This window comes from Dama dama, chromosome 17, assembly GCF_033118175.1.
Source record: "Dama dama isolate Ldn47 chromosome 17, ASM3311817v1, whole genome shotgun sequence".
Taxonomy (NCBI): Eukaryota; Metazoa; Chordata; class Mammalia; order Artiodactyla; family Cervidae; genus Dama; species Dama dama.
Window position 1 is genome coordinate 32,294,607 of NC_083697.1, and position 25,492 is coordinate 32,320,098.

A 25,492-nucleotide genomic window follows, 5' to 3' on the forward strand; every position below is an offset into this window, starting at 1 on the left:
CAGTTCAAAAGCATCAATTCTTCAGTGCTCAGCCTTCTTTATAGTCCGACTCTCACATCCATACATGACTACTACTGGGAAAACCATAGCTTTGACTAGATGGACCTTTGTTGACAAAGTAATGTCTCTGCTTTTTAATATGCTATCTAGGTTGGTCATAAATTTTCATTCAAGGAGCAAGTGTCTTTTAATTTCACGGCTTCAGTCACCATCTGCAGTGATTTTGGAGTCCAAGAAAATAAAGTCTGTCACTGTTTCCCTATCTATTTGCCTTGAAGTGATGGGACCGGATGCCATGATCTTAGTTTCCTGAATGTTGAGTTTTAAGCCAAGTTTTTCACTCTCCTCTTTCACTTTCATCAAGAGGCTCTTTAGTTCTTCTCTTTCTGCCTTAAGAGTGGTGTCATCTGCATATCTGAGGTTATTGATATTTCTCCCGGCAGTCTTGATTCCAGCTTGTGTTTCTTCCAGCCGAACATTTCTCATGATGTACTCTGCATATAAGTTAAATAAACAGGGTGACAGTATACAGCCTTGACATACTTCTTTCCCTATTTAGAAACAGTCTGTTGTTCCATGTCTTGTTCTAACTGTTGCTTCCTGACCTGCATACAGATTTCTCAAGAGGCGGGTCAGGTGGTCTGGTATTCCCATCTCTTTCAGAATTTTCCACAGTTTGTTGTGATCCACACAGTCAAAGGCTTTGGCATAGTCAATAAAACAGAAATAGATGTTTTTCTGGAACATCATCCAACAGATGATGGCAATTTGATCTCTGGTATCTCTGCCTTTTCTAAATCCAGCTTGAACATCTGGAAGTTCACAGTTCACGTACTACTGAAGCCTGGCTTGGAGAATTTTGACTCAACCCATCAGCAAATCTTTTATGTCTATCTACAACCTCTATCTGGATTCCACTTTTGATTTATCTACCCCACTATTCAACATGAACCTATTTTTTCTAGCTTGAGTTATTGAAATACTCTCCTAATTGATCTCACTATTCCCTGTCACTTTGACCTTTTCTATTCTCAGGAGGGAGACCAGACAAATCTTTTTCAAAATGTAATTAGACCACATTCTCACCTGATTGAAATCTTCTAATGGCTACCAGCAAACTTAGGACAAAACCCAAAATACATGTGTGGTTTACAGGCTCACATATGCTCTGTCCCTCATTACCTGTGTCTTTGTCTCCTATTGATGCCCATCTCACTTTTTTCTGCTTCGGCAACACTGGATTACTCATTATTCCTGGAAGACATGGTTCCATGTCTGGGTCTTTGCATGTGCTGTTCCCTCTGCAGTTCTGGCAGACACTGTTCCTGCAGACAGCCACATGGCTTTCTGCTGCACTTTCTTCAAATATCTGTTCAAATGTTACTTCTTTAGAGGCCTTTCCTGACCCTTCTATTCTAAAGAGTATCTCCTGCCTTTCATTCTCTCTTAAACCTGTTTTATTTTTATTCAATGCACGTATCATTACTAGATGTTTTAGTAAAGTAAGTCTTTGTTTGGTGTGTCAACTCCGCAAGTATCTAAACACCATGCAGACAGAGTGTTTGTGTTTTTCCCTGCTCACATGGCTATCCTCAATACCTAGAATTTTGTTAGGCATATAGTAGGTGCTCAATAAATACTTGTTGAGGCTCTTGATTAAACCTGTAATATTTTGAAAATATTTATAACAGTGTCTTCCTGCTTAGGAACACAGTGTGTTTTTTCATTTTCTCAAGCTTTAATACATATATCTCAAAACTTTGCTCTTTTCTTTGAATAAGTGAAAGACATTATGCGTTTATACCACTTCGAGGATGTTTTATTTTTTATTGTTACTGTGTATGGGCTCTCTGTATTAATTTTTTCTAATCATCATCTCAAATCTTTTTTAGTACTACATATAAATATGTATTTTAAAAGTGTGTGCATGCTCAGTCATGTCTGGTTCTTTGTGATCCCATACACTGTAGCCCACTGAACTTTGTCCATGGGATTCTCTAGGGAAGAATACTGGAGTGGGTTACCATTTCCTCCTCCAGGGGATCATCCCGACTGAGATCTAACCGCATCTCCCGCCTTTCCTGCATCTCCTGCATTGCAGGTGGATTCTTTACCACTGAGCCACCAGGGAAGCCCCATACTTTACAAGTATCTAGCTAATAATTTCAGTTATGTTGGAATACTTTTTATTTCTGTCTGCTCATCTTACATTCATACTCTTGTGTTTAATCAACTTTTAAAATTATTTCTTTGGACTAATACAGTAATTTCACCCCAAAATGAACATCATTTTATTTCTTTTTTTTTTTTTTAATTATTATTTTTTTCCAGTGGGTTTTGTCATACATTGATATGAATCAGCCATGGATTTACATGTATTCCCAATCCCGATCCCCCCTCCCACCTCCCTCTCCACCCGATTCCTCTGGGTCTTCCCAGTGCACCAGGCCGGAGCACTTGTCTCATGCATCCCACCTGGGCTGGTGATCTGTTTCACCATAGATAGTATACATGCTGTTCTTTTGAAATATCCCACCCTCACATTCTCCCACAAAGTTCAAAAGTCTGTTCTGTATTTCTGTGTCTCTTTTTCTGTTCTGCCTATAGGGTTATCGTTATCACCTTTCTAAATTCCATATACATGTGTCAGTATGCTGTAATGTTCTTTATCTTTCTGGCTTACTTCACTCTGTATAATGGGCTCCCATTTTATTTCTTTATTAATAATATGTACTTCTCATTTTGTATTATGTCGTATTGCATTGGCTGTAACTTTCAGAACAATATTAAGTAATATTCCTTCTTTTCTACATATTACTAATGTTGATATCACTAATGTTTTACTATTAAATAAATATAAGATTGGTTTTAATCTTACACTGCTTTCTTATATTAAAGAAATTTTTTTTATTTCTACTCTTGAAATAATATTATTAGGGATTGGTGTTGAATCTTATCAAATACATTTTAAGCATCTATAGAAGCATTTTTTCTATTTTATGTAATTATTTGATGTATTATATTAATAACTCTCCTATTATTTAATGATTTCTACCTCCCTGACTATGGTGGGTTACTCCTTTACATACTGCATAGTGTAACTTGATAGTATTTGCTTGGCAAAGTTGTAGACATTTTATGTCTCTCAATATGTGCTGCAGGGTATTTTAATCCAGACTTTTCTTGCTGCTCTTTCTTCCCTTTTCTTTCTACCTGCCATTTCACTAAGTATTACTGCCAGCCCTCAAATTGTTATTGGCCAACAGGTAATAGGGAAGAAGGCAATACTCTGCTTCAGAATCTTGTCTCAAAATTTGAAATAGCCATGTCGTCATCTCAATGAGTAAAGAGAACTGAGTGGTGAATATCTGTAGAGGAAGGTTTCCATCAGTCTGGGTGAGCAGAGCATCACCTTGCACGATAGACAAACGCCTGTCCTGCCTCCGTGTGACATTGCTAATGAGAACCGTCATTTGATGTGAGAGCCTTTTCTGTGTCAGGCACCTTATACATATTATATCATTCAAACTTCACACTACTCCCAGGAACAGCATATCCCCATTTTACAGATGGGGAAAGTAAAACTGGAGGGATAAGTAATGTGAACCAGCTCAAACAGCTGTTGGGTGGCAGAGCTGTCGTTTCCACACAGGGCTTTCCGGCTCCTCTTTCTATACAGCCACAGGCTCACAGAAGAGTGCTCTGAAGATCTCAGCAACAGCTCAGAAAGGGGAGAAGATACGGCTATAGATAGCCACTCTGCGAGACAGGATACAGTGACTGCCACGAAAGAGGTCAGGCATAGTGGTTTTTCATTGTGCTTCAGATTCATCTGGAGGCTGCGGGATCCTTCAGGGAGGGAGCGGCACAGAAGGGAGGAGGGTCTTCTGGGCTGAGAGAGCAGTGAGAGTGAAGGCTTGTCGCCAGGAAAGCCTAGGACGTGTTTACAAAAGAGAAAGAGCAATGCTCTTTGGTTGGTGGATCGTGTGGATCATGCTGCTCTGTAACTAAAGATGAGACTGGAAACTTAGATTGGGTTCCTACTGTGGCACCTAAAAGACAGATGAAGCAGTTTATGTTTTAAAAGGTAGGCCACAGGGAACCATTATAGTTATACAAACAAGGGGCTAACAAAGTCAGGTCAATATGGATCAAAGAGGGTGAAGATAGGAAAATGGGAGCCCTGTAAAGTGGCTATAGCCCATATAGAAAAGACATAGAGGGGGCATGGGGGAAGAGGGGCAGTAGGAACAGGAAGCTGGGATCTAATTTAGGGTCAGATACAGGTCTGTCTAGTCAAGGCTATGGTTTTTCCAGTGGTCATGTATGGATGTGAGAGTTGGACTATAAAGAAAGCTGAGCTCAGAAGAATTGATGCTTTTGATCTGTGATGTTGGAGAGGACTCTTGAGGGTCTCTTGGACTGCAAGGAGATCCAACCAGTCCATCCTACAGGAGATCAGTCCTGGGTGTTCATTGGAAAGACTGATGTTGAAGCTGAAATGCCAATACTTTGGCCACCTGATGTGAAGAGCTGACTCATTGGAAAATACCGATGCTGGGAAAATTGAGGGCAGGAGGAGATGGGGACGACGGAAGATGAGATGGTTGGATGGCATCATCGACTCGATGGACATGGGTTTGTATGGACTCCGGGAATTGGTGATGGACAGGAAGGCCTGGCGTGCTACGCTTTATGGGGTCAAAAAGAGTCAGACACAACTGAGCGACTGAACTGAACTGAATTGAACAGGGGTGGGTTTGTTAGGTTTGTGCAGATAGGATGCTGGGAGCATAGGAGTGGCAGAATCAAGGATGCCTTCAGGTCACTGAAAGTATTAGACATTGAAGGAAGGGCTCAGCCCTTCCCTCATTGGAGACAAGGCTGGTTGGTGGGTGAAGAGCTTCTGAAACACCCAGATGGGGAGTGGATGCCTCCTGAGAGTTCAGATTGGAGCCATCTGCCTAAAAGTAACAATTGACATTGTAGGAGGTCATTAATGTCTTTTAAGGGAATGATCTTAGTGAAGGTTGGTGAGCTGAAGCGAGGCAGAGATTCTCTGCATAACCCTAGTTACACACCAAAATGACCTGTGGATCTTAAAACCAAACTAGAATGAGGTAGCTGAAAAAGTTCCATCTCTACATCTGTTGATTCAGAATCTCAAAGCCCAGACTCCTGCATAATTTAATAGGTCCACAGGTGAATCTGTTCTACAGAGCCAAGGACCATGAGTAAGCAGCAGATATTTGCTATAAGAAGTGAACGAAGAAAGAATGATACAGCTCTCCTTCCTAACCCGAAGAGAGATGTGCCATCTGGGTTTCTCTAAGTTTCCTCTTTCACATCCTTCAAGCATCTTTTCACTTTGTGGATTCTATCAACATCTAGGTATCACAACTGAGAGCTTTTGGCTGCTTTAGCAGGCATTCACCCCTCTTGTCACTGGATGTTGAAGAATCAGAGTGTGTGAGAGCTGAAAGGAAACAGTGGTTTCAGTCCAGGGGTTTGCCAAATTTTTCTAGCATGGGATACTTTTCAGAAAATGAAATCTTACATGAAACACTAACATGGTAACAGTTAAAAAGTAGAACCATTCTGAGAAAACCACAACCTAGAACCCACTTATCCTTCCCACTTGTCCTGAGCAGGGAGAGTTCTTCCAGATCAAGATCGCAGGTTAGATCTAACCTGCCCCCTTTCAGTCAAGGGAACAAATTGTTTTTCAATTTTTTAATTGGAGGACAATTGCTTTACAATATTGTATTGGCTTCTGCCATACATCAACATAAATCAGCCACAGGTATACATATGTCCCCTTCCTCCTGAGCCCCCTCCTATCTCTCTCTCCATCCCACTCCTCAAGGTTGTCACAGAGCACTGGGTTAATTAAGCACCCTGTGTCACACACCAAATTCCCACTGGCTATCTATTTTACACATAGTAGTGTATATGTTTCCAGGCTGTTCTCTCAGTTCGTCCCACCCTCTCCTTCCCCCACTCTGTCAACAAGTCTGTTCTCTGTGTAGGACATGGAAGCAACATAGATGTCTGTTGACAGAAATTGTGGTACGTGTATGCAGTGGAATATTACTCGGCTAGAAAAAGTGATTTAAGTCAGTCCTAATGAGGTCGCTGTAGGTAGAGCCTATTATACAGAGTGAAGTAAATCGGAAAGAAAAAAACGAATATCACATATTAATGCATATGTACGGAATCTAGAAAGATGGCACAGATGAACCTATTTGCAGGGCAGCAATGGAAATGCCGACATGAGAAACGGGCTCTTGAGCAGTGACGTTACTGATCTGAGCTGGTAAGTTAGTTAGGGTGGATTCTCTAAGTCCTTATACAGTTTTCCTTCCTTCACAGGGTGTTACCACCCCCTCTAACGTCGCCCTAAAATTTCACATTCCGCTTCCACAGAGAAAGGTGTGCAGGGGCTCAAACTACCCACAGTCGCTTTGGCGCAGGGGTAAGTGAGGAAGGAGGCGGCAGCTCTGACTGCCCTGAGTGATGTGCTTTATCTGCGGGGATGGCATCCGTCTGCACTGCTCCAGTTTCTGCTCTCTCTGGTAGTTCTGAGTGGCCAGCAAAATCGTTATCTGCCCAACTCCGGGAGATAAAAACCTTGTTAGTCTTAAAGCGAGTGTTTCAGTGGTTGAAATTTTGTCAGCGGGATGACTATGGAGAAACTCTGTTTCATACCTATCTGAGGAAAAAAGTGATGAGACCTAAAGAATGATAGTTGAAAATGAGAACAGTTAAGTATCTCTTGCATGTTTTGTGTGATGGTCAAAAGAGGCTACTCTGAGGTATTTTTGGTATTTAACACACTTTTGGCATCTAACCTGGAGGAGGGCATGGCAACCCACTCCAGTACTCTTGCCTGGAGAATCCCATGGACAGAGGAGCCTGGCGGGCTACAGTCCACAAGGTCGCAAAGAGTTGGACATGACTAAAGTGACTTAGCACACATACTTAGCTGGCATACTTCCCAATTACCCCAAAGCTATCTCCTGACTGCAACTCAGCTCCTTGGGAATGTTTGTCACAACAGAAGGAGACACAGATTCTTTTTTTTTTCTTCCTGTATTCCTTTTACCTTTATTTTGAATTAATTTCAAACATTCAGAGGGTCACTTACATTGTACAAAGAACTATATACCATTCAGCAAGATTTACCACTTATCAACATTTCACTCAACTTGTTTTATCACTATTTATACAGATTTTATATTAGAGGCTAAGACACATTTCTGACTTTGAGGAGCATACCTTTAAATTCTTGTATCTTTAAAAATTTATTCAGAAACTTGAAGGATTTTCCCCAAACAGTTTCATTGAGGAGATGTAACTGCTTTACTCACTCATGCTATTTATTTGTACAATGTGCCATTGCCGAGTTGAGTTGCTATTGAGTTGAGCTGTGTAAAACATGGCTTTAGTTGAGATCATGAAAAGCTGGTCCATTTCTGTTTCTATGCAGGAACATTGTCAATCACAGGATTCATCTTTCTAAGGAGACCTGGAGCATGATGTTCCTTTTCTTAGTGCCAGGTGATTCTAGAATCTACTATTTAACTCAAAACTTCTTGTTAAAAATCTCAAAAAAAAAAAGTGGTTGTTATTTCTAAATGATCTCCCAACACCCTGTAAGAATCTGCACTTCTTTCATTTCTGGCATCATTGCCAAATATTGCTCATCAGTGTCGTAAAGAAGGACCTGGTCTTTGTGTCCATGGGGGAGACGGTGCTCTAATTACAGATCCATCTTTAATTTCTGGTGAAGTCAGCAGCAAAACAGCCAGCATAGAGACTTTTCCCAGCTGCGGCCGCCCCATGAAGATGACTAAAGCTCACAGGCGCCCCACTGTGCAGAGCAACCCACCACACCGCTGCTTATCTTGGCACCGAGTTCCATCTCAGAGCCCAGCTTACGTTTATACATGTAGTAGTACTAAAAAATAAAACTGGAAGTTCCATAAATGAATAATTCAGCAAACACATTCTGTCTTTAATATCTGGAAAATTCACGCTGTTTACATTTTCTCCCTGACTCTCTCTCTTTCTTCCTTTAATTTATATCAGCAACCAGAGCAGCTGTGGATTGAAATACACACGTATTCATTTCCAGATTCCAGCCTGGGCTCCTCCTCGGCTCCTCCTCCCCACGTTTGCCTCTGCCTTCGGCCACTCCTCTTCCCTGGCGGCGCGGACAGTGAAGAATCTGCCTGCAATGTGGGAGACCTGGGTTCGACCCTGGGTCGGGAAGATCCCCTGGAGGAGGGCATGGCAACCCACTCCAGTATTCTTGCCTGGAGAATCCCATGGACAGAGGAGCCTGGCGGGCTACAGTCCATGCGGTTGCAGATGAACACGACTGAGCACAGTACATCCGCAGAGGTTGGGACTGGTCCCTTAGCTCGTACACTGAGGAGATGTTCACCCCAGCTTGCACACTGTCCCAGCGGCAACGATTCACGTATCATACACAATATGTGTAATAATGATAACACACCTTGGATTTACAGAGACTTCCCAGTGAACACAGCACACTCACCTTCATTATCCCCAGAGATGACAAGGCTTGAATCCACACAGGGCATCTCCCTCCCCCTGGGAGACTCAAGGAACACTTTGAAGAATATACTGAATCTCCCCAAATTCCCTGGTGAAGAGCATTATCTGAGGCCTTGTTAAATATTTAGATTCCTGGACCCCAAACAGACCTACTGATAACGAACATCTCAGGGAAGGTCCTGGGAATCTGTGTTTATGCCAACAGCCCTAAATGGTTCTTATCACCAGACAACGCTAGGAAATACTGCTCTGGAAAGATTTCCATCATCTTCAGTGGCTCAGTGCCAGCAGTCCTGGGGGGACCCAATGACCAAAGTGCTGGGCATTTATTTATATGTTGCCAGTGGTTTGTGAATAGCAGGGTTTAAAGGAGGTTTGATGCCAGAGAGCCCAGGCTCCATCCTTGGTTGTAGATAGGTACTCTAGATGGAGATGAATCACGAGAGACTGAGGAGTTAAGAGGAAAGGGCTAGTTATCTCAGTAACAGTGACTGACCTCCTCTCTTTCTGGCCACAGCATGCAGCTTGTGGGATCATATTCCCCTGCCAGGGATTGAACCTGGCCCCTGGCAGTGGAAGCATGAAGTGCCAACCATGGTATCACCAGGGAATTCTCTTAACCCCCTCTTAATTTGTCCAGGCCTGATGGCTTAAAACTCAACATTCAGAAAACTAAGATCGCGGCATCTGCTCCCATCACTTTATGGCAAATTGATGGGGAAACAATGGAAACAGTGAGAAACTTTATTTTTTTGGGCTCCAAAATCACTGCAGATGGTGACTGCAGCCATGAAATTAAAAGATGCTTGCTCCTTGGAAGAAAAGTTATGACCAACCTAGACAGCATATTAAAAAGCAGAGACATTACTTTGCCAACAAAGGTCCATCTAGTCAAAGCTGTGGTTTTTCCAGTGGTCATGTATGGATGTGAGAATTGGACTATAAAGAAAACTGAGCACCGAAGAATTGATGCTTTTGAACTGTGGTGTTAGCGAAGACTCTTGAGAGTCCCTTGGACAGTAAGAAGATCCAATCAGTCCATCCTAAATGAAATCAGTTCTGAATATTCATTGGAAGGACTGATGCTGAAGGTGAAACTCCAATACTTTGGCCACCTGATGTGAAGAACTGACTCATCTGAAAAGACCCTGATGCTGGGAAAGATTGAAGGTGGGAGGAGAAGGGGCTGACAGAGGATGAGATGGTTGGATGGCATCACTGACTCAATGGACATGAGTTTGAGTAAGCTCCGGGAGTTGGTGATGGACAGGGAGGCCTAGTGTGCTGCAGTCCATGGGGTCGCAAAGAGTCGGACACAACTAACTGAACTGAACTGAACTGAACTAATGTTGCATCTGACCTAGGTTTGCAGTTTGGATGTATTTTCCTTCCATGATGGTTGACAAGTCCATTAGTAGTACAGTATATAGGATTAGTAGTACATCAGTATTATAATACAGAGCTGTTTCTCTGCTTCTCAGAGAATCTTCTCTGCTCCAGGCAGTCTTGGAGGGAATGTGGTGGTGATGGACCAGTGGGAGCAGACTGGCAGGTAGAAGCTAAGTTGTAGAAGCTGCAGCTTGAGACCATATACATTTCTGAGGTTATGTAAGGCAGCAAGGTGCTAGGATTCAACAAGTAATACTTTGGTTAATGGGCTTCTCTGGTGGTTCAGTGGTAGAAAGAATCTACCTGCAATGCAGGAGATGCAGGTTCAATGCCTGAGTCGGGAAGATGCTCTGGAGAAGTAAATAACAACCCACTCCAGTATTCTTGCCTGGGGAATACCATGGACAGAGAAGCCTGGCATGGTACAGTCCATGAGGTCGCAAATAGTCAGACATGACTTAGCGACTAAACAACAACAGCTTTTGTGTTGGTTGAGTCGCTAAGTTGTGTCCGACTCTTGTGACTCCACGGATTATAGCCTGTCAGGCTCCTCTGTCCATGGGATTCTCCAGGCAGGAATACTGGAGTGGGCTGCCATTCCCTTCTCCAGGGTATCTTCCCGACCCAGGAATTGAACCCAGATCTCCTGCATTGCAGGCAGATTCTTTAACGACTGAGCTATGAGGGAAGCCCCAACAACAGCTTTGGTTAATCCTAATTCATTATATTGAGGGATGATGGTTTCTGTTCTGTACCTCAAATTTTAGTTTCCCATGGTGACATTAGGTATTTATAGAGCAAAGCTGAACATAAAGTTTTAGATTCTCAATGATCTTAGGCCTATTTTATTTTTAGAGGATAAATGATCACTGAATTGAAATAAAGCATGAGTTAGCTTTTAGTTATAAACCATTACTGTGTATTTTGTGCTTGATAACTTAACCATGTCACTCTGGGATTGATGAATCTGAAGAAACATGGAAATTTATTGGCTGTGGCTATGAATCTAGTGATGTGGAGATGCTGGATTTATGTATGTTAATTTGAGTCATATGCAAGTCAAAACACGCATATTTTTAATCAGCAGATGGTTTAGTATGCTTTCCACACTTGTAAAAAATGAAAAGTACTGCAAGCTATTTTTTGCCTTGTCATTCATTCTGTCAACAGTATTTATTGTGAACCCAGTGAATGTGGTACATTTGAGTACAAGATAGAGTTACAAATGCAGTGGAAAATAGGTCCCCTTTGTAGGAGAAGATAGGATAAGCATGGACACAGATTTTGCTCACTTTAGGCTTTGAGGAGAGGTTCTCTAAGATTACCTGTGTCATTTGAACTTTTATGACTCAATGGATTTCTTATATATTATAATTTCAGAGCTGCTTCATGACTATTTTTGTTTGACCTATCATTGACATTTTGTACTAAAGTCATTAACAAATTCATTCAATAAATAATAATATGCATCCAGTGAATGTGGCATACTTGCAAGGTAACATACTACAGAGAAATCTGATCCCTGCCCTCAAGGAGTTTGTGGTCCAATTGAAAAGGTTGCTGAGTGACTGAAATGAAAGCTCAGGTCATCTACTTAGAAGGTAGGATGCTCTTACCAGGAGGTTTCCTGGTGATTCAGGCACTGAAGTTTCCTCCTGCAGTGCAAGAGACCTGGGTTTGATCACTGGTTAAGGAAGATCCCCTGGAGGAGGGCATGGCAACCCACTCCAGTGTTCTTGCCTGGGAAATCCCAAGGAGAGAGGAGTCTGGCAAGCTACAGTCCATAGGGTCACACAGAATCAGACCCACTGAGCAACTAAGACTTTCACTTTTTCCTCTTCTCACCATCATAACCCCAACTCACTTCAGCTATGTTGGATTCTCCTAGAAGCCTTGAAAGGGGCCAGAGCTCCTCTGGGGAGAGAGAAACACATGTGGTTGGTCTCCTGTGTGAGAGACTGTGTGCTAGAGAGGGACCTCAGCTTCCTGATTCCTCTTTCCATAGAGTGTTTCTGCTCTCAACAGACTTTCTTGGGTTCAGCTCAGCTCAGTTCAGTTCAGTCCCTCAGTAGTGTCCGACTCTTTGTGACCCCATGAATTGCAGCACGCCAGGCCTCCCTGTCCATCACCAACTCCCGTAGTTTACTCAAACTCATGTCCATTGAGTCGGTGATGCCATCCAGCCATCTTATCCTCTGTCGTCCCCTTCTCCTCCTACCTTCAATCTTTCCCAGCATCAGGGTCTTTTCAGATGAGTCAGTTCTTCACATCAGGTGGCCAAAGTATTGGAGTTTCAGCTTCAACATCAGTCCTTCCAATGAACACCCAGGACTGATCTCCTTTAGGATGGACTGGTTGGATCTCCTTGTAGTCCAAGGGACTCTCAAGAGTCTTCTCCAACACCACAGTTCAAAAGCGTCATTTCTTTGGTGCTCAACTTTCTTCATAGTCCAACTCTCACATCCATACATGACCTTGGGTTGCTCATGATCAATTAGCAAACAATAAAGTTTACCGGGGAAGCTCCTTTTTAAAGGAATATTGGATAAATCCCTCTATAAAATAGATCCATTTATTTTTATACTTCTATTAGATTTCCTCAAGTGGGGACACACATAACTTATAGCCTTAGATGCATATATTGAATGTTTAATTTTGATCATAGACTTCAGTGAGCAACTTATTTCTGCATTTCAAACCATTCTTCAGTTTGTTATTTGTCGTAAGTATAGACATTTTTTTATTGTGCTAAAATATAAAGAGCATAAAGTTTAGCATTTTAACCATTTCCAAGTGTATAGTTTAGTGGCATTAAGTATTTGCAATGTTCTACAACCATCACCAATATCTATTTCCATAATTTTTTATCATCTCAAACAGAAACCCTGTACCTATTAAACAATAATTCTTTTTCCTTAATCCCTGTTAATCTCTATCTACTTTCTGTCTCCATGAATTTGCCTTCTTTAAATGCTTCATACAAGTAGAATCATACAATACATGTCTGTATATGTCTGTCTTCTTTCACAAAACATAATGTTTTCAAGATTCAGCCATGTAACATATATCAAAATACCCTTGCTTTGTAAGGCTAGTAATATCCTATTGTATATCTACTATATTTTGTTTGTCCATTCATCTGTTGATGGACACTGGGCTGTTTCCATCTTTTGGCTCTTGTGTGGCTGGGAGCATTGGTATACAAGTATCTCTTTGGGTCCTTGTGTTCATTTCTTTTCGGTATATACCTAGGAATAGAATTTCTGAATCATATATTAATACTTTTTGAGAAACCACTAAACTGTTTTCCACAATGGCTAGACCAGTGTGGTTAAGTATAATTTTTTTTTCATGATTATAAGTTTTTTTCCCCCATGATTCTACATCACATTGTACTTGGTGGAAATTGTAGCAGTCTGTTCTGACCTGTGTCTTTACCTCTGTTTGTTTATTTCTTCCATTTTACTTTTAGGACAGAAACCATGACGAAAGGTGCCTTAATGGGAACTGTGCTCAATAAATAATTGTTGTTGAGTCATCTGCATAATAAAACTTAAATGAATATCTGATGAATCTGCTAATACATATTTCCTGTTTCTGGACATTAACTTCAATGCTCCACCAACGCAGATATATCACAAAAGCAAAGTTTTTAGAAGGCAAAAGAAACCAAATGGTGAAAGAGGAAATTACTAGGTAGGATTAGCATGTCTAGTGTTAAATGGGGGCAGATTTTTAAGGAGCTGAAATACTTAACTGCAAAATAATTTGAACTGGTGATGGATGAAAGGAAGGGTGGAGTTTGTGGGGTGGGAATGGAACTTTGAGATTGTTTGGAGGTAGGAGTGAGTTTGGAATGTAAGGGAGCATGGAAGAATGTTTGCCATGTAAGAAAGGAAGCAAAGACTGATACATGGTGGAAAAGGAAAACACGAGTGTTAGCGATATGGGGCAATGAGGTTAGGATCCTGACTGGGAACCACCGCCTGGAAATTGAGATAGTCTTGCTTCTGTTCCAATGGAGGGCTTCTCTGCACTATTTGGGGGCACTGGCAAATGGGAAATATAATAGGTTTAAGGTTTTTTCCTCTGCAGAATGAGATCAATCACATAAAAATATTTATTAATGAAGAAAATATATCACAATGTTGACAGCAGTTTCCTTCGGAACTGTTGTCATGGGTGAGTCTTTGAAAACCTTTTGTGTATTGTCTAACTATTGTATAATAAGGATATCCTACTCTGGAAATAAAAAAAAAAAAGATAACATCTTCATCTTTCTCTGAAAAGTGCAGTTTCAAAAGTTCACATGCTGTTGCCCAGGAATTTTTTTGGTCTAAGTCATAGAAACAGGCAATGGCTGATTTAGTCAGGAAGGAAATCCACTAGGAGGAAATAAGGTAGTTTACAGGACTGGAGGGAGACCAGAAGAACCAGGGAGGACCCTGAAGGGCAGCCTCAGGCGGGATGTCCAAGCGCCACAATCAATGAACTCCAGGCAGCTTTTGGTCTTTGCTCCCTCTGCACAGTATCAAGTAGGGAGCTTCTGAATGGCCAAATGTGTGTCACGTGCTTGCCCCTGGTAAGGCCTGGCACCTTGATTAACTACTGGCCTTGCTGACTATTTCCAAAGCAGGAGGAAACTGAGGTGATATTTCCAAAAGAAGGTGGAATAAAAAAAAAAATCAATGCCTGCTCTGTCCTATTTTGTAAAAGATAGAATTCATTTTACTACACAAGCAATTATAATTGATTTTTAAAAGTGAAACAACCATGTTCTACGTATGCTTGTTTAATCATATTTATGAGACAGATATGCTTTCTTCACGTTTTTCCCGGGGCCCTGAAAACTAGGCCTCTTTAATGGGCATGTGTGGGCACACGATGAGAGGGGTACAGAGGTGATACTGATCCTGGGGGATCCATTGTATTTTTACAGAAATATTTTGAAATTTTAATTCACTCACTTTTCAACTAAAGAACAGTAGGCAAAATATTTGATTCATTAAATACAACAAATTTATATTATGGCCAATTTAAAATGCTTTAAGTTGACCTCACTGCATTTGAGGTGAGATGACTTGTTTTAATCAAAAAAAATTTTTTTTTTTTTTAATATTTATTTACTTTTACTTTTGGCTGTGCTGGTTCTTCGTTGCTGCACGTGGTCTTTCTTTAGTCGCAGAGAGCAGGGCCCACTCTTTGTCGTGGTGCCCAAGCTTCTCACTGAAGTGGCTTCCTCTGTTTCTAGGGTGGTTGGGCTCAGTGCTTGTGGCACGTAGGCCCAGCTGCCCTGAAGCATGTGGAATCTTCCTGGGGCAGGGATCGATTCTGATGGGAAGCCCTAATCCAGGTTTTTTGATTTGCAAATACGAGATGCCCACTTTGAAGCCGCTAAAGCCAAAGTGGACTGCAATGGAAGAATTCTATCTAAAAACTTCTGAAACCTCAAGGATCGGGTTCTCCTGAAGAAATCCAGAAATAGAAAGGCTTTAAGCAGGGCCGGAAGCTTTTCAGAGCACAAACACAACGCTGTGTTCGCGGCCCCTGTTGTTAAGTCTCTGCCCCTGTTTCTCTTGATGCCTGTGCTTCCTTCCTCTTTCTGCAGAGAGTGAGAGTCTTGGCTTCCTCCTGGAAACACAAGCCCCTCTAGCTCTCCTAAAAGAAGCCTCACCTTCCTTTCAACTATGCAGGGGTTCCTTTGTTGATGAATCCCAACGTGAGAGGGACACACTCAGGGGCTGGCCCAGCCTGGATCAACACAGGCCTGTCAGCCCTAAGGTACAAATGTGGCAGAGGTGGGGCAGCACTTTGTGGCTGAGAAAGTGAGAGAAAGGGGTGGGTGTGAATTGGGCGGACTGTGCTAAAGCTTCCCCCTGTAATTGTTGAAGAGAGACAGGAATAGTTGGGGAACAGAAGAGAGGAGAGGGGAACAGTGGTACTGAGAGAAACGTGGAAAACTGGTGGCTATTCAAGAAGAGAAAATCAAAGGGGTCGGGAGGAAATACCAGAGGAGAGTGCTTAATAAACTAGAATTCTTTGAGCTGCATGAAACTGAAAACCTTTCTTACAGTGCCTTCCCCAGCAACTTCTCTCCTGTGACAGGAAGTCCTGAGAGGTTAAGTCAGCGAGGCAACAACGGCAAGAAGCCCAGGTTCTTTTCACTTTCTCATTCTGCCTGGCTTGGTGTGGTCTTTATTATTGTCAAATGCAATTACATCCAAGGCCAAAAAGAAAACTTCTCTTAGATGTGAGGAAACACCCAGCAGATTCTCCTCATTGACCAGAAGTGTGTCTCATGCCCATTTCTGAACCAAACACTGGTCAGAGCCAAGTTTGGCTCAGAAGGTCAAGATTCACCCAGTGCAGCTGGGCCGGGGCTCATCTTCCCAAGCATACGGACATGAAAACAGTGGGGACCTTGAAACAGTGGGTGGGGAGGCAGTCAGCAGTGCTGGCCACAGAGAAGGAAAAGAAAAATATAGGACTAGAGGAGCAGAGAAACAGACAGTGAAAGACAGAAAGGAGGGAGGCAGAAAGGTGGTAGGGAGAGCGAAATACAGAGAGAGATAGACAAGCTCATAAAATCTGATGTCTTAGGTTAAAATGCTATTGTCATATCTTGCTGCTTAGCTAGGCAACTATTAGAAGAACATGCTTTACCTATTCGTACTGCCATTGAAAGATTAATTACGTTTTCAGTATTTAAACTTATTAACCATTTTTTTCAACCTCAGAATTATAAAGGAGATGGTTGTAGGGGAGTCTCTGGGGAGAAAATTACTCTCATTGTTTTTTCCCCTTAAAATAGGCCAGAATTTATTGAGTCATGAAAGGCAGTGCTGAAATAAATATAATGATTACTTAGTTATTTGTTTGCCTTTACTTACAATTTTATCTTTGTCATTGTAAAAGCAATATAACCACATTAAATAGAAACCAGAAACATGAAAACACAATCACCCACAATCCCATAGTGTAACAACTATTACAATTTCAAAAGAATTAACACCTAAATTTTTTTCACACATAGCCTACTCATTAACAAGGGAAAGTGTGCATATATAAATTTTCCATTCTTCTTTGTCAACACGATTTATTATTATTATTATTTTAAAAAATGGCAGCCTACACTGTAAACCATTTTGCATCTTGCTTGTTTCATTTAATTTTCCTATTACTTTGAGATATTTCCACAAAAATAAAATTGAACATTATAATACAGTCACATGTTACCACATACTCTTAATAATCATCATCCTTAATGTCTGTAAAAGATTTGAGTAAACGACTCACCCATTTTTAAAATAAATATTTATCAAGCACCTGAAACACTGGCAAGGTGCTAGTAATTCTAAGATTAAAAGGAGATGGACCACACCCTTGAAGGAGGGCGCAGCGGAGGAGAGGAGACAGGCAGGTAAATAAGTAATTACAGGTAGTCTCCAAGTGCCAAAATGGGAGAATGTAGGAGGCGCTGAGGAGATGAAAGAGGGAGCCTGGGAAATGCTGACTGAAAGTGCTGAGGATAAGTAAGAGGGCTCAGCTCACAGACGCAGGGCAAGGAGAGTGCTTAGGGAGAGATCAGGAATGATGTGTGCAAAGAAGAGAAACACGAAGCAATGTCGTGGTCCAGAGGGCTACAGGGAGCTGGGTACAGTCCCTATTCTAGCATCTTTAAGTTGTCACCTAGTTTTCAATATGCTGTGATGTACAACTTGCGGCACAGAACTTTTCTCATATTTTGGAGTATTTTGTTGGCTAGATTCCCAGAAGTGGGACTGCTGAGTCAAAATATAGGAGCATTTTGACCTACCACATATATCCAAAACGCTTTCCAAATGGATGGAAGCATTTTATAAAGACACCAGCAATATATGAGCAAACCATTGCTTATTATCTCTATATCTTTACCACTGAGTTAACATCTATTTCTTCAATTACTGTAAAGTTAATTTTCACCATATTTATTACTATTTGATGTCTTTGTATGTGATCTGTTTTCTGCTTTTATTCAATCACTGAGATTTTGTATTTTACTTTACTGTATGAGCCCTACTAAGATATTCATACTTTTGTCTTTATATTTGCTGTCACCATTTTTTGGTTTATGTTTCTATGTAATATTGATCTATTTGACTATGTTGGGTCTTAGTCGTGGCATGCAGCATCTTTGTTCTGTCATGCGGGATCTAGGCTCAGTAATTGTTGCACTTGGGTTGCCCCGTCGCATGCAGGATCTTAGTTGCCTGATCAGGGAGCGAACCAGCCTCCCTTGCATTGCAAGGCAAATTCTTAGCCACTAGACCACCAGAGAAGTCCTCTATGTTCTTGTTTAAAACAATGTTTGACACATAGAAGTTTTAAGCTATTACCCAGTCATCTCCACTGATTATTTCTTTCTATTGCTTCTAAGTTGAGAAATACTTCTAGCCAGAGGTTTAACAAATAGCATTCTATTTTCATTGGAAAAGACACTGATGCTGGGAAAGATTGAAGGCAAAAAGAAGAGGTGGCAGAGGATGAGGTGGTTAGGTAGCATCACAGACTCAATGAACACGTATCCGAGCAAACTCTGGGAGATAATGAAGCACAGGGAAGCCTGGCATGCTGCAGTCGACGGGATCACAAAGAGTTGGACATGACTTAGGGACTGAACAACAATTCTATTTTCTGGTTTGCTTTAAAAAATATATTTAACTCATAAATCCTCCTTAAACTTGGCTTTGACATATGAAATGAGAATTCAGCTAGTCCCCCTGCCCCAAATTACCAGAGTTATCTGAACTTCTCCTCTGTTGGGTTTTATTTCAAAGCCAAATCCTGCTTAGGATCAACTCAGTCATCAGCTGGATCTAATTTCTAGTACTTTTCTGAGTTGTGGCACATCACCTTAAGATAGACATTTCCTCTGACTTACCCAGGAATCTGCAATAACTGCTTTACTTACATATACGGAGAATTACAATGTAGCACCAACAGCTTATGTAAAGGGTGGCAGCACCTTCCTGTTAGTGCGGAATCTGCTGCTAAGCGTAGACTTTACCTTTGAAACCCACCAGATTGGTGGTAATCTGCTGTGTGCTTTGGCTGGGTAGAGGACACTTTTGAGGTAGAGAGTCTTATTTCATCCAAAGGGCTGAAGTCACTGTTAACCAGTGTCATAATTCTAGGATCTTCTGGTTCTTCCACCTTTGTGGGGACCCTGGCTCCTACCTGTGACCTCAGTATAGTGCCAATCCCTCTCAAGGCCAAGCCTATTTGAGTGTGGTTTATTGCAAGGAAAAGTAACTTCTTGCTCCTCCTTGTAGGCTATCAACTAGCTAGCTAGGTTTTGAGAAAAGTGAGGGGATGGTTAACTAGGGAAACCCTATGCCAAATGTTATCAAGCCTACTGAAGGATCACTTGGGAGCTTAGGAAGCATGCAGATTTCTGTGTCCAATACCAGGTTTCACTGGCATGGGGCTGGAAAGTTTCCCTGATCTCATCTCTTTGCAGCTTTTTCAAGCCTTAAAAAAATGCCCACAGATGTTTACACACAGTTCTGAGCAGTTCTTCATTCTTTTTTTCGTGAAATACTGATACCTGCTAGCCAGCACCTATGAAAGTGCCCCAGGAGGAAGGCAGATACACAACTAATGGGCACACATGCTAAGGCAGGGCTCCAAAATAATTTCTAGCTTCGTTCTATCCTTCCTCAGAGGTCAAAAGCTTAGTCGTTCATTATCTGTAAACCCAATTCGGATTCCCCAGAAGACCGTCCTAGAATTCCTCCTTAGAATTCCTCGTCCAGGATTCCTCCTTAGAGTGAGGACCGGTCAGGTTCCTTCCGCACTATTCCTTCCTGTGGGGGCATTTGCAGTCCGGATTTCTGTCGGCTATAGGCCCTAGGGCAAGGATCCCGTCGTGCGTCGGATTGCTTTGGGCCATCTCTCCTTCCCCGTCCCCGTCTCCAGGATAAGCCTCTCTCTCCCGCAGGTGGGGAGGTTGAGTTGGAGCCACATTCAGGGGAATTCAGGGGACTTTCCTATGCAATCCTCCGGATTCGCTCCCATTTCCCGTCTCTTCCCCCTTTCCCTAACACCTTATCCTTCCCCTTTGCTCCCAGCAAAGTCTGTGACCTCTTTCCTCTTCGCCTCAATGGCCCGGCGTCTTTTCTTGCTACGAAACCGGAGCAGGGGGTGTGAGTGTGGCTACACCCAGAAGGATGCTCGTCCTGCAGTGGGGGGCAGGGGGAATGATTCGTCCCGAGGATCCCAACTCAACCAGCCCTCTCACCCCGAAACGATCCTTTCCCCCTGGTCCCTCCAGAAGCTGTCTGCTGCCGTCGGTGGCAGAGGGGGACCATCAACCCCAGTCACTCCTCCAAGGCTGCTCCCAATGGGCGCGTTCTCCGGGCATCCTTACACCTCCCTTCGGCCTGCCATCCTCCCTACCTACCCGCAGTGCTCGGGGGTCCGCGGCGCTCCTGGCTGGCCTGAGAAGGGGCGGGGATGAAGCGAGCGGGAGGAGCGGAGAGCGCTGGAAGGAGGGGGCGGCGAGGCTACGTTGAGCCTCCCGCCGCCCGGGAGCGCCCGAGCCCGTGCGCGCGCGCACCTCACGGAGGCTCGGGCGGCGGGCGGCGGGCGGAGCTGAGGGCGGCGCGGGCGGAGGAGCAGCGGGCCGGGCGGGCGGAGCGATCGGCGGGCGGAGCGAGGGGTGGGAGGGAGCGCGCGAGCGGGCAGGCGGGCGAGTAGCGTCTCCACCAGCATCCGCGGCGGTCGCGTTTGCCCGAAGCCCGGAGGCTGACCATCGTCCGGCGGACGGGCTTGGGAGCTCGCCTGGTGCTGGGGGCCAGCCTCAGCGAAGCTCGGAGCTTGCAGCCTGCTTCCCTACCCGCTCGCGGCCACCCCGGCTCCGGCGGCCTCGGCGCGCGCCAAGGGCTGGAGGTGTGGGAGCCACTCTCCGCTGCTCGGTCCCTGCGCTGCTCAGCCCGGGTTGGCCGCCGCGCCGCGGCCCCGAGCGGCGTCCCCGATCCCCAGCTTCCCGCCGGCTGCTCCGAGCAACGGTGCTCCGGGGCTCCAAACTCGGGCTGCCGGGGCAAGTGTCTTCATGAACCCAGAGGATGTCCGGGAAGCATTACAAGGGTCCTGAAGTCAGTTGTTGCATCAAGTATTTCATATTTGGCTTCAATGTCATATTTTGGGTAAGTTGGAGCGCTTCTGGGATTTCAACTATTGTGGCTGATCGATTCGCGACGATTTCGCGCACGTTGCTCTCAGCCTTTACTTTTCGCTGCCCCTCGGGCGCTTGTCGGAGCTCGCTGAGGCGTTTGCCTTCCGCCCTTTCAGCCTGCGCGTTGGAGAAATAAACATTTAATCCTTTCTAGGAACGCGAAAAGGTAAAAAGAAAAACGGAGCCGGAAGGGGACACCCAGGCCTTGAGGTTGCTTTTTAAGGGACGAATAACGTAGATGCAGATGAAAGAAAGGGTTCGGCAGTTGGAGAAATGAGCAAACCACTCGAATGAGATTTGCTCCCGGTGGAGTACGGATGTTGGGCAGAGCGTGGTGTCATAATAGGGAAGGCTAATCGGGCAGAGTCGACCCTGAGGTCCACCTCTAACGGGGATCTGATTGGACGAGGGCTTGGCTCCGTGTTGCCGCGGCCAGTCCGTGCCATGCTCAGCGTGTATCTTCTTGCACCATCTCGGGCTTTGTGTAGGATGCAGATGCGGCGGTATATGGTTCTGTAATGTGCACGTAAATATCGCTTCCTGCACGCTCATCTCTTCGTCTTCATCGGGAAAGCACTCCTTTTGCATAATGGACTGACCAGTGGGTGTGCGGGCTGGAGATGTTTATTTCTCTGTATTATTGTCAGGATAATAACAAGTCACCATCAACATATGTTTCAGTGTGTTGGTACCTCACGACCTCCTTTTCTGAGGAGCGACACATACAGCGGGCCGTTTTGGGGGAAACCTTGGAGAAATGCAGAGGAGAAGGCGTACGAGACATGTTTTGTGAGGATACCGGGAGAGCAGATGCTTGAATGGAAGGTTCATCCATGCTCTGCTGGCACACAACATGCTGGCACCTATTGTGATTAGGCTGGGATGCCTACTCTTTTGTTTTGTTTGGCTTCTCTTCTTTGATCTCACAAACATGTTCAGCAACCAGACAAAGAGTTCACTAGGACAGGGGGAAACGTTGCTTCAAAGACCGTGTTCTTTTTCTTCTCCATCCCATCCCATCCCATCCTCTTCCTTGTTGGGCACTCCCTCCACCCCTACTATTCCCCTCCTGGAAGTAAAGATGGTGGCTGGCTGGGGTGGGGGGCGTGCGCTCCAAGTTGCTGCTTCGTGTGGATTCAGTGTGAGGTCAACAATAATCCAGTGGTGGTGGTGGGATCTGTGATAATCCACAGCAGTCTGAACATGGGATGTATTTATTTTGATTCTCTTTTAGTTTTGGCCATTTGTTTGAATATATACATTGATGAAAAGAGTTGTCAATACAGCTTTTTATATTGTTTTCTTCCTATCACGCGTTTACTAGGCTATTTTATTTTTATTCTCTGTTTTCTCTAGGAGTGTCTTGCATTGCTCTTGCATGTTTTGCGAAAGGGAATGAAGAGGGATTGGAGACCACTCTCTGTGTCAGCATGTCATCTGGCCTCAGGACTGATAATGGGGTGGGGACACATGAATAAACATCAGATCCAGTCATTCACAAGCCACTTTTTGCCAGAGATTGGACATGATTCCTGTTAGCAGTCACCGCCCCCCCCCCCACCCCCCATAGTCAAACACTGGTACAAATGTAGGAAGAAGAAATTATTTTCTTTCCTTGCTTCCTTTTTTTCAACCCTTGTTGGACATATTTAAAAGTCACATTCCTGGGTGAGGCGTTTTGATTTTATCTGAACTTGAAACTTTCATGACTTTGAGAGTCAGGGACTACCGCATTGGGACTGGATCTTCTTGGGGTGGTGAGTTCAAGCCTCTTGATTTTACCTGAACACTTCGGAAAGCTGAACATTTGAGCTGCCAGGCAACAAAAAGCACCCAGGGGCTTTCTCTACAGTTTCATAGCAGGAGGTGGAAAAGAAAGAAAGGGATTTGGGCCTGTTTCCCTGACAGTTTGGTGCAATTTTGTGGTGTGTACAGAGGCACATTTACTGTTTTCTGTGACTTAGGGTGTAGCAAAACCTCTGGAATTGTAGAGAGCTGCAAAGAACTGTGGAGTGCTTGCATGGAGACTTCCAAGAGAAAGCCACATTTTGTCTGATTTTGAAGGTCTTCATCTCTTGGGAGGAGTTTTATGGGAAGCCTGAGAAGAGACACCGGGCTGTGGAACTAAACCATCTGTCCCAGGCAGAATTGTTATGTAGATACCTTTGTTATAAGGACCCTTCTCTGACTCTGCTTTCTACACGCCTTGTCCCTCCTTACTGTGCCTAAAGTCTTCCACTCATGTACCGCCTCATACCTTTGCTATCCTGCTGTCTGCTTCAAGGTTATCTCATAATTTAGGGAATTATTTGGGAATTATGGAGTCTCTGAGTTTGCAGTACCCTGGTCTCCAGAGTGACGATCAGCAGGAAGGTAGTCATGATATTTGATCACAGTAATTTAGACTTAAGATGTTAGTGACTGAAGAGCCAGGACTGGCGGCCTGATTCTGTAAAGTTACGCACCTCTGCTGTCTGCAGTAGCTGTCCTGTCTGTGACTGCTGGATTCAGCAGCCTGGGGCTGCTCTTACACAGTAGTGAAGAAGACATTGATTACAGAGGACATGGTTTCCTAATCTTTCTACACCGAAACTCTAGAAAAAAAATTTTTAAACATTGTAGACATTTTGAGATAAAGTTCTGGTAAAATAAAACCTGAGAATTTGGTAGCCCTAGCACTAAGTGTTTGGTTCTCTTAGTAATGAGGAGTTTGACTTTTCACTACTCAGTTAACTGCCCCGGCCTCAGTTTCTCAACTGTTAAGATGAAGAGTTAGTGCTCACTCCGACAGCACATTGGGAGAAGGCAATGGCACCCCACTCCAGTACTCTCGCCTGGAAAATCCCATGGACGGAGGAGCCTGGTGGACTGCAGTCCATGGGGTCACGAAGAGTCGGACACGACTGAGCGACTTCACTTTCACTTTTCACTTTCATGCATTGGAGAAGGAAATGGCAACACACTCCAGTGTTCTTGCCTGGAGAATCCCAAGGACGGGGGAGCCTGGTGGGCTGCCGTCTATGGGGTCGCACAGAGTCGGACACGACTGAAGCGACTTAGTAGCAGCAGCAGCAGCAGCAGCCGACAGCACATATAATAAAATTGGAAGAGTACGGAGAAGGTTAGCGTGGCTCCTGCACAAGGACGACATGCAAATTCATGAAGTGTTCCATATATTTACGGCCACTATGGAGAACAGTATGGAGGTTCCTTAACAAACTAAAAATAGAACAACCGTATGACCCAGCAATCCCACTCCTGGGCATATACCTCGAGAAAACCATAATTTGAAAACATACATACACTCCAGTGTTTCTTGCAGCATTATATACAATATATATATACATTGTGTATATATATATATATACATATATATATATATACACACACATATATATGTATGTGTATATATATATACATATATATATATACAATATATGTATACATTATATACAATATAGTCAGGACATGGAAGCAACCTAAATGTCCATCAACAGAGGAATGGCTAGAGAAGATGTGGTACACATATGCAATGGAATATTATTACCCAGCCTTAAAAAGGAGTGAAATTGTACCATTTGTGGAGATGTGGATTGACATACAGACTGTCAGAGAGAGTGAATAATTCAGAAAGACAAAAACAAATATTATGTATTAATGCATATATTTGGAATCTAGAAAGATGATACAGATGAACTTATTTGCAAAGCAGACATAGAGACACAGATGTAGAGAGAAAATATATGGATACCAAGGAGGGATGGATTGGGAGATTGGGATTGACAAATACACTGCTATGTATAAAATAATAACTAATGAAAACCTACTGTAGAGCACAGAGAACTCTATTCATTGCTCTGTGGTGACTGAATGGGAAGAAAATCCAAAAAAGGGGGGGGGGTATGTGTATAGATATAGCTGACTGTAAAGCAACTATACTCCAATTTAAAAAACCAAAAATGAAGGGTTAGGCAAGTTGTAAGTTTCTTTCTAGTTCTGAAAAAAAGAATGGGTCTTTTGAGCTCCAATATGCTGGGGAAGAAAAAATAAGAGATGGGCACTAAAATAGAATGAAAATAGCATATATTGGGACACATTAAATTATAGACTTTTTCTCTCACTGAGATTCATCTGAAAGTAACTTTTATTAATTTATTTATTTTTCCCTCAAGGATTCTTTCATTTGAAAAAAATCTTTCCCTAATTTCTTCTTGGCTTATTGACTTATTGGTATAATAGGCATACTTTTGTAGCCCCACTATGAATCTCAAATGTAGTCTTGTGAGTCATTAAATATATTTTTTA

The 25,492-nt window shown here is 43.2% G+C and overlaps 1 protein-coding gene and 1 non-coding gene across 2 annotated transcripts in view; both read left to right on the top strand.

The window, feature by feature from the left end:
* The first annotated feature begins 20,681 nt into the window (after positions 1 to 20,681).
* The window catches only part of TSPAN5 (tetraspanin 5), a 188,788-nt gene continuing 183,977 nt past the window's right edge, over positions 20,682 to 25,492 (top strand). Inside the window, exon 1 of the mRNA XM_061164362.1 lies at positions 20,682 to 21,158. Coding sequence (XP_061020345.1) covers positions 21,078 to 21,158 — 81 coding nt within the window. The 5' untranslated portion in view covers positions 20,682 to 21,077. The remainder of the gene's footprint in view (positions 21,159 to 25,492) is intronic.
* Positions 24,262 to 24,366, top strand: LOC133071993 (U6 spliceosomal RNA). The gene has a single exon (XR_009696605.1). It is a non-coding gene; the product is annotated as a U6 spliceosomal RNA (small nuclear RNA).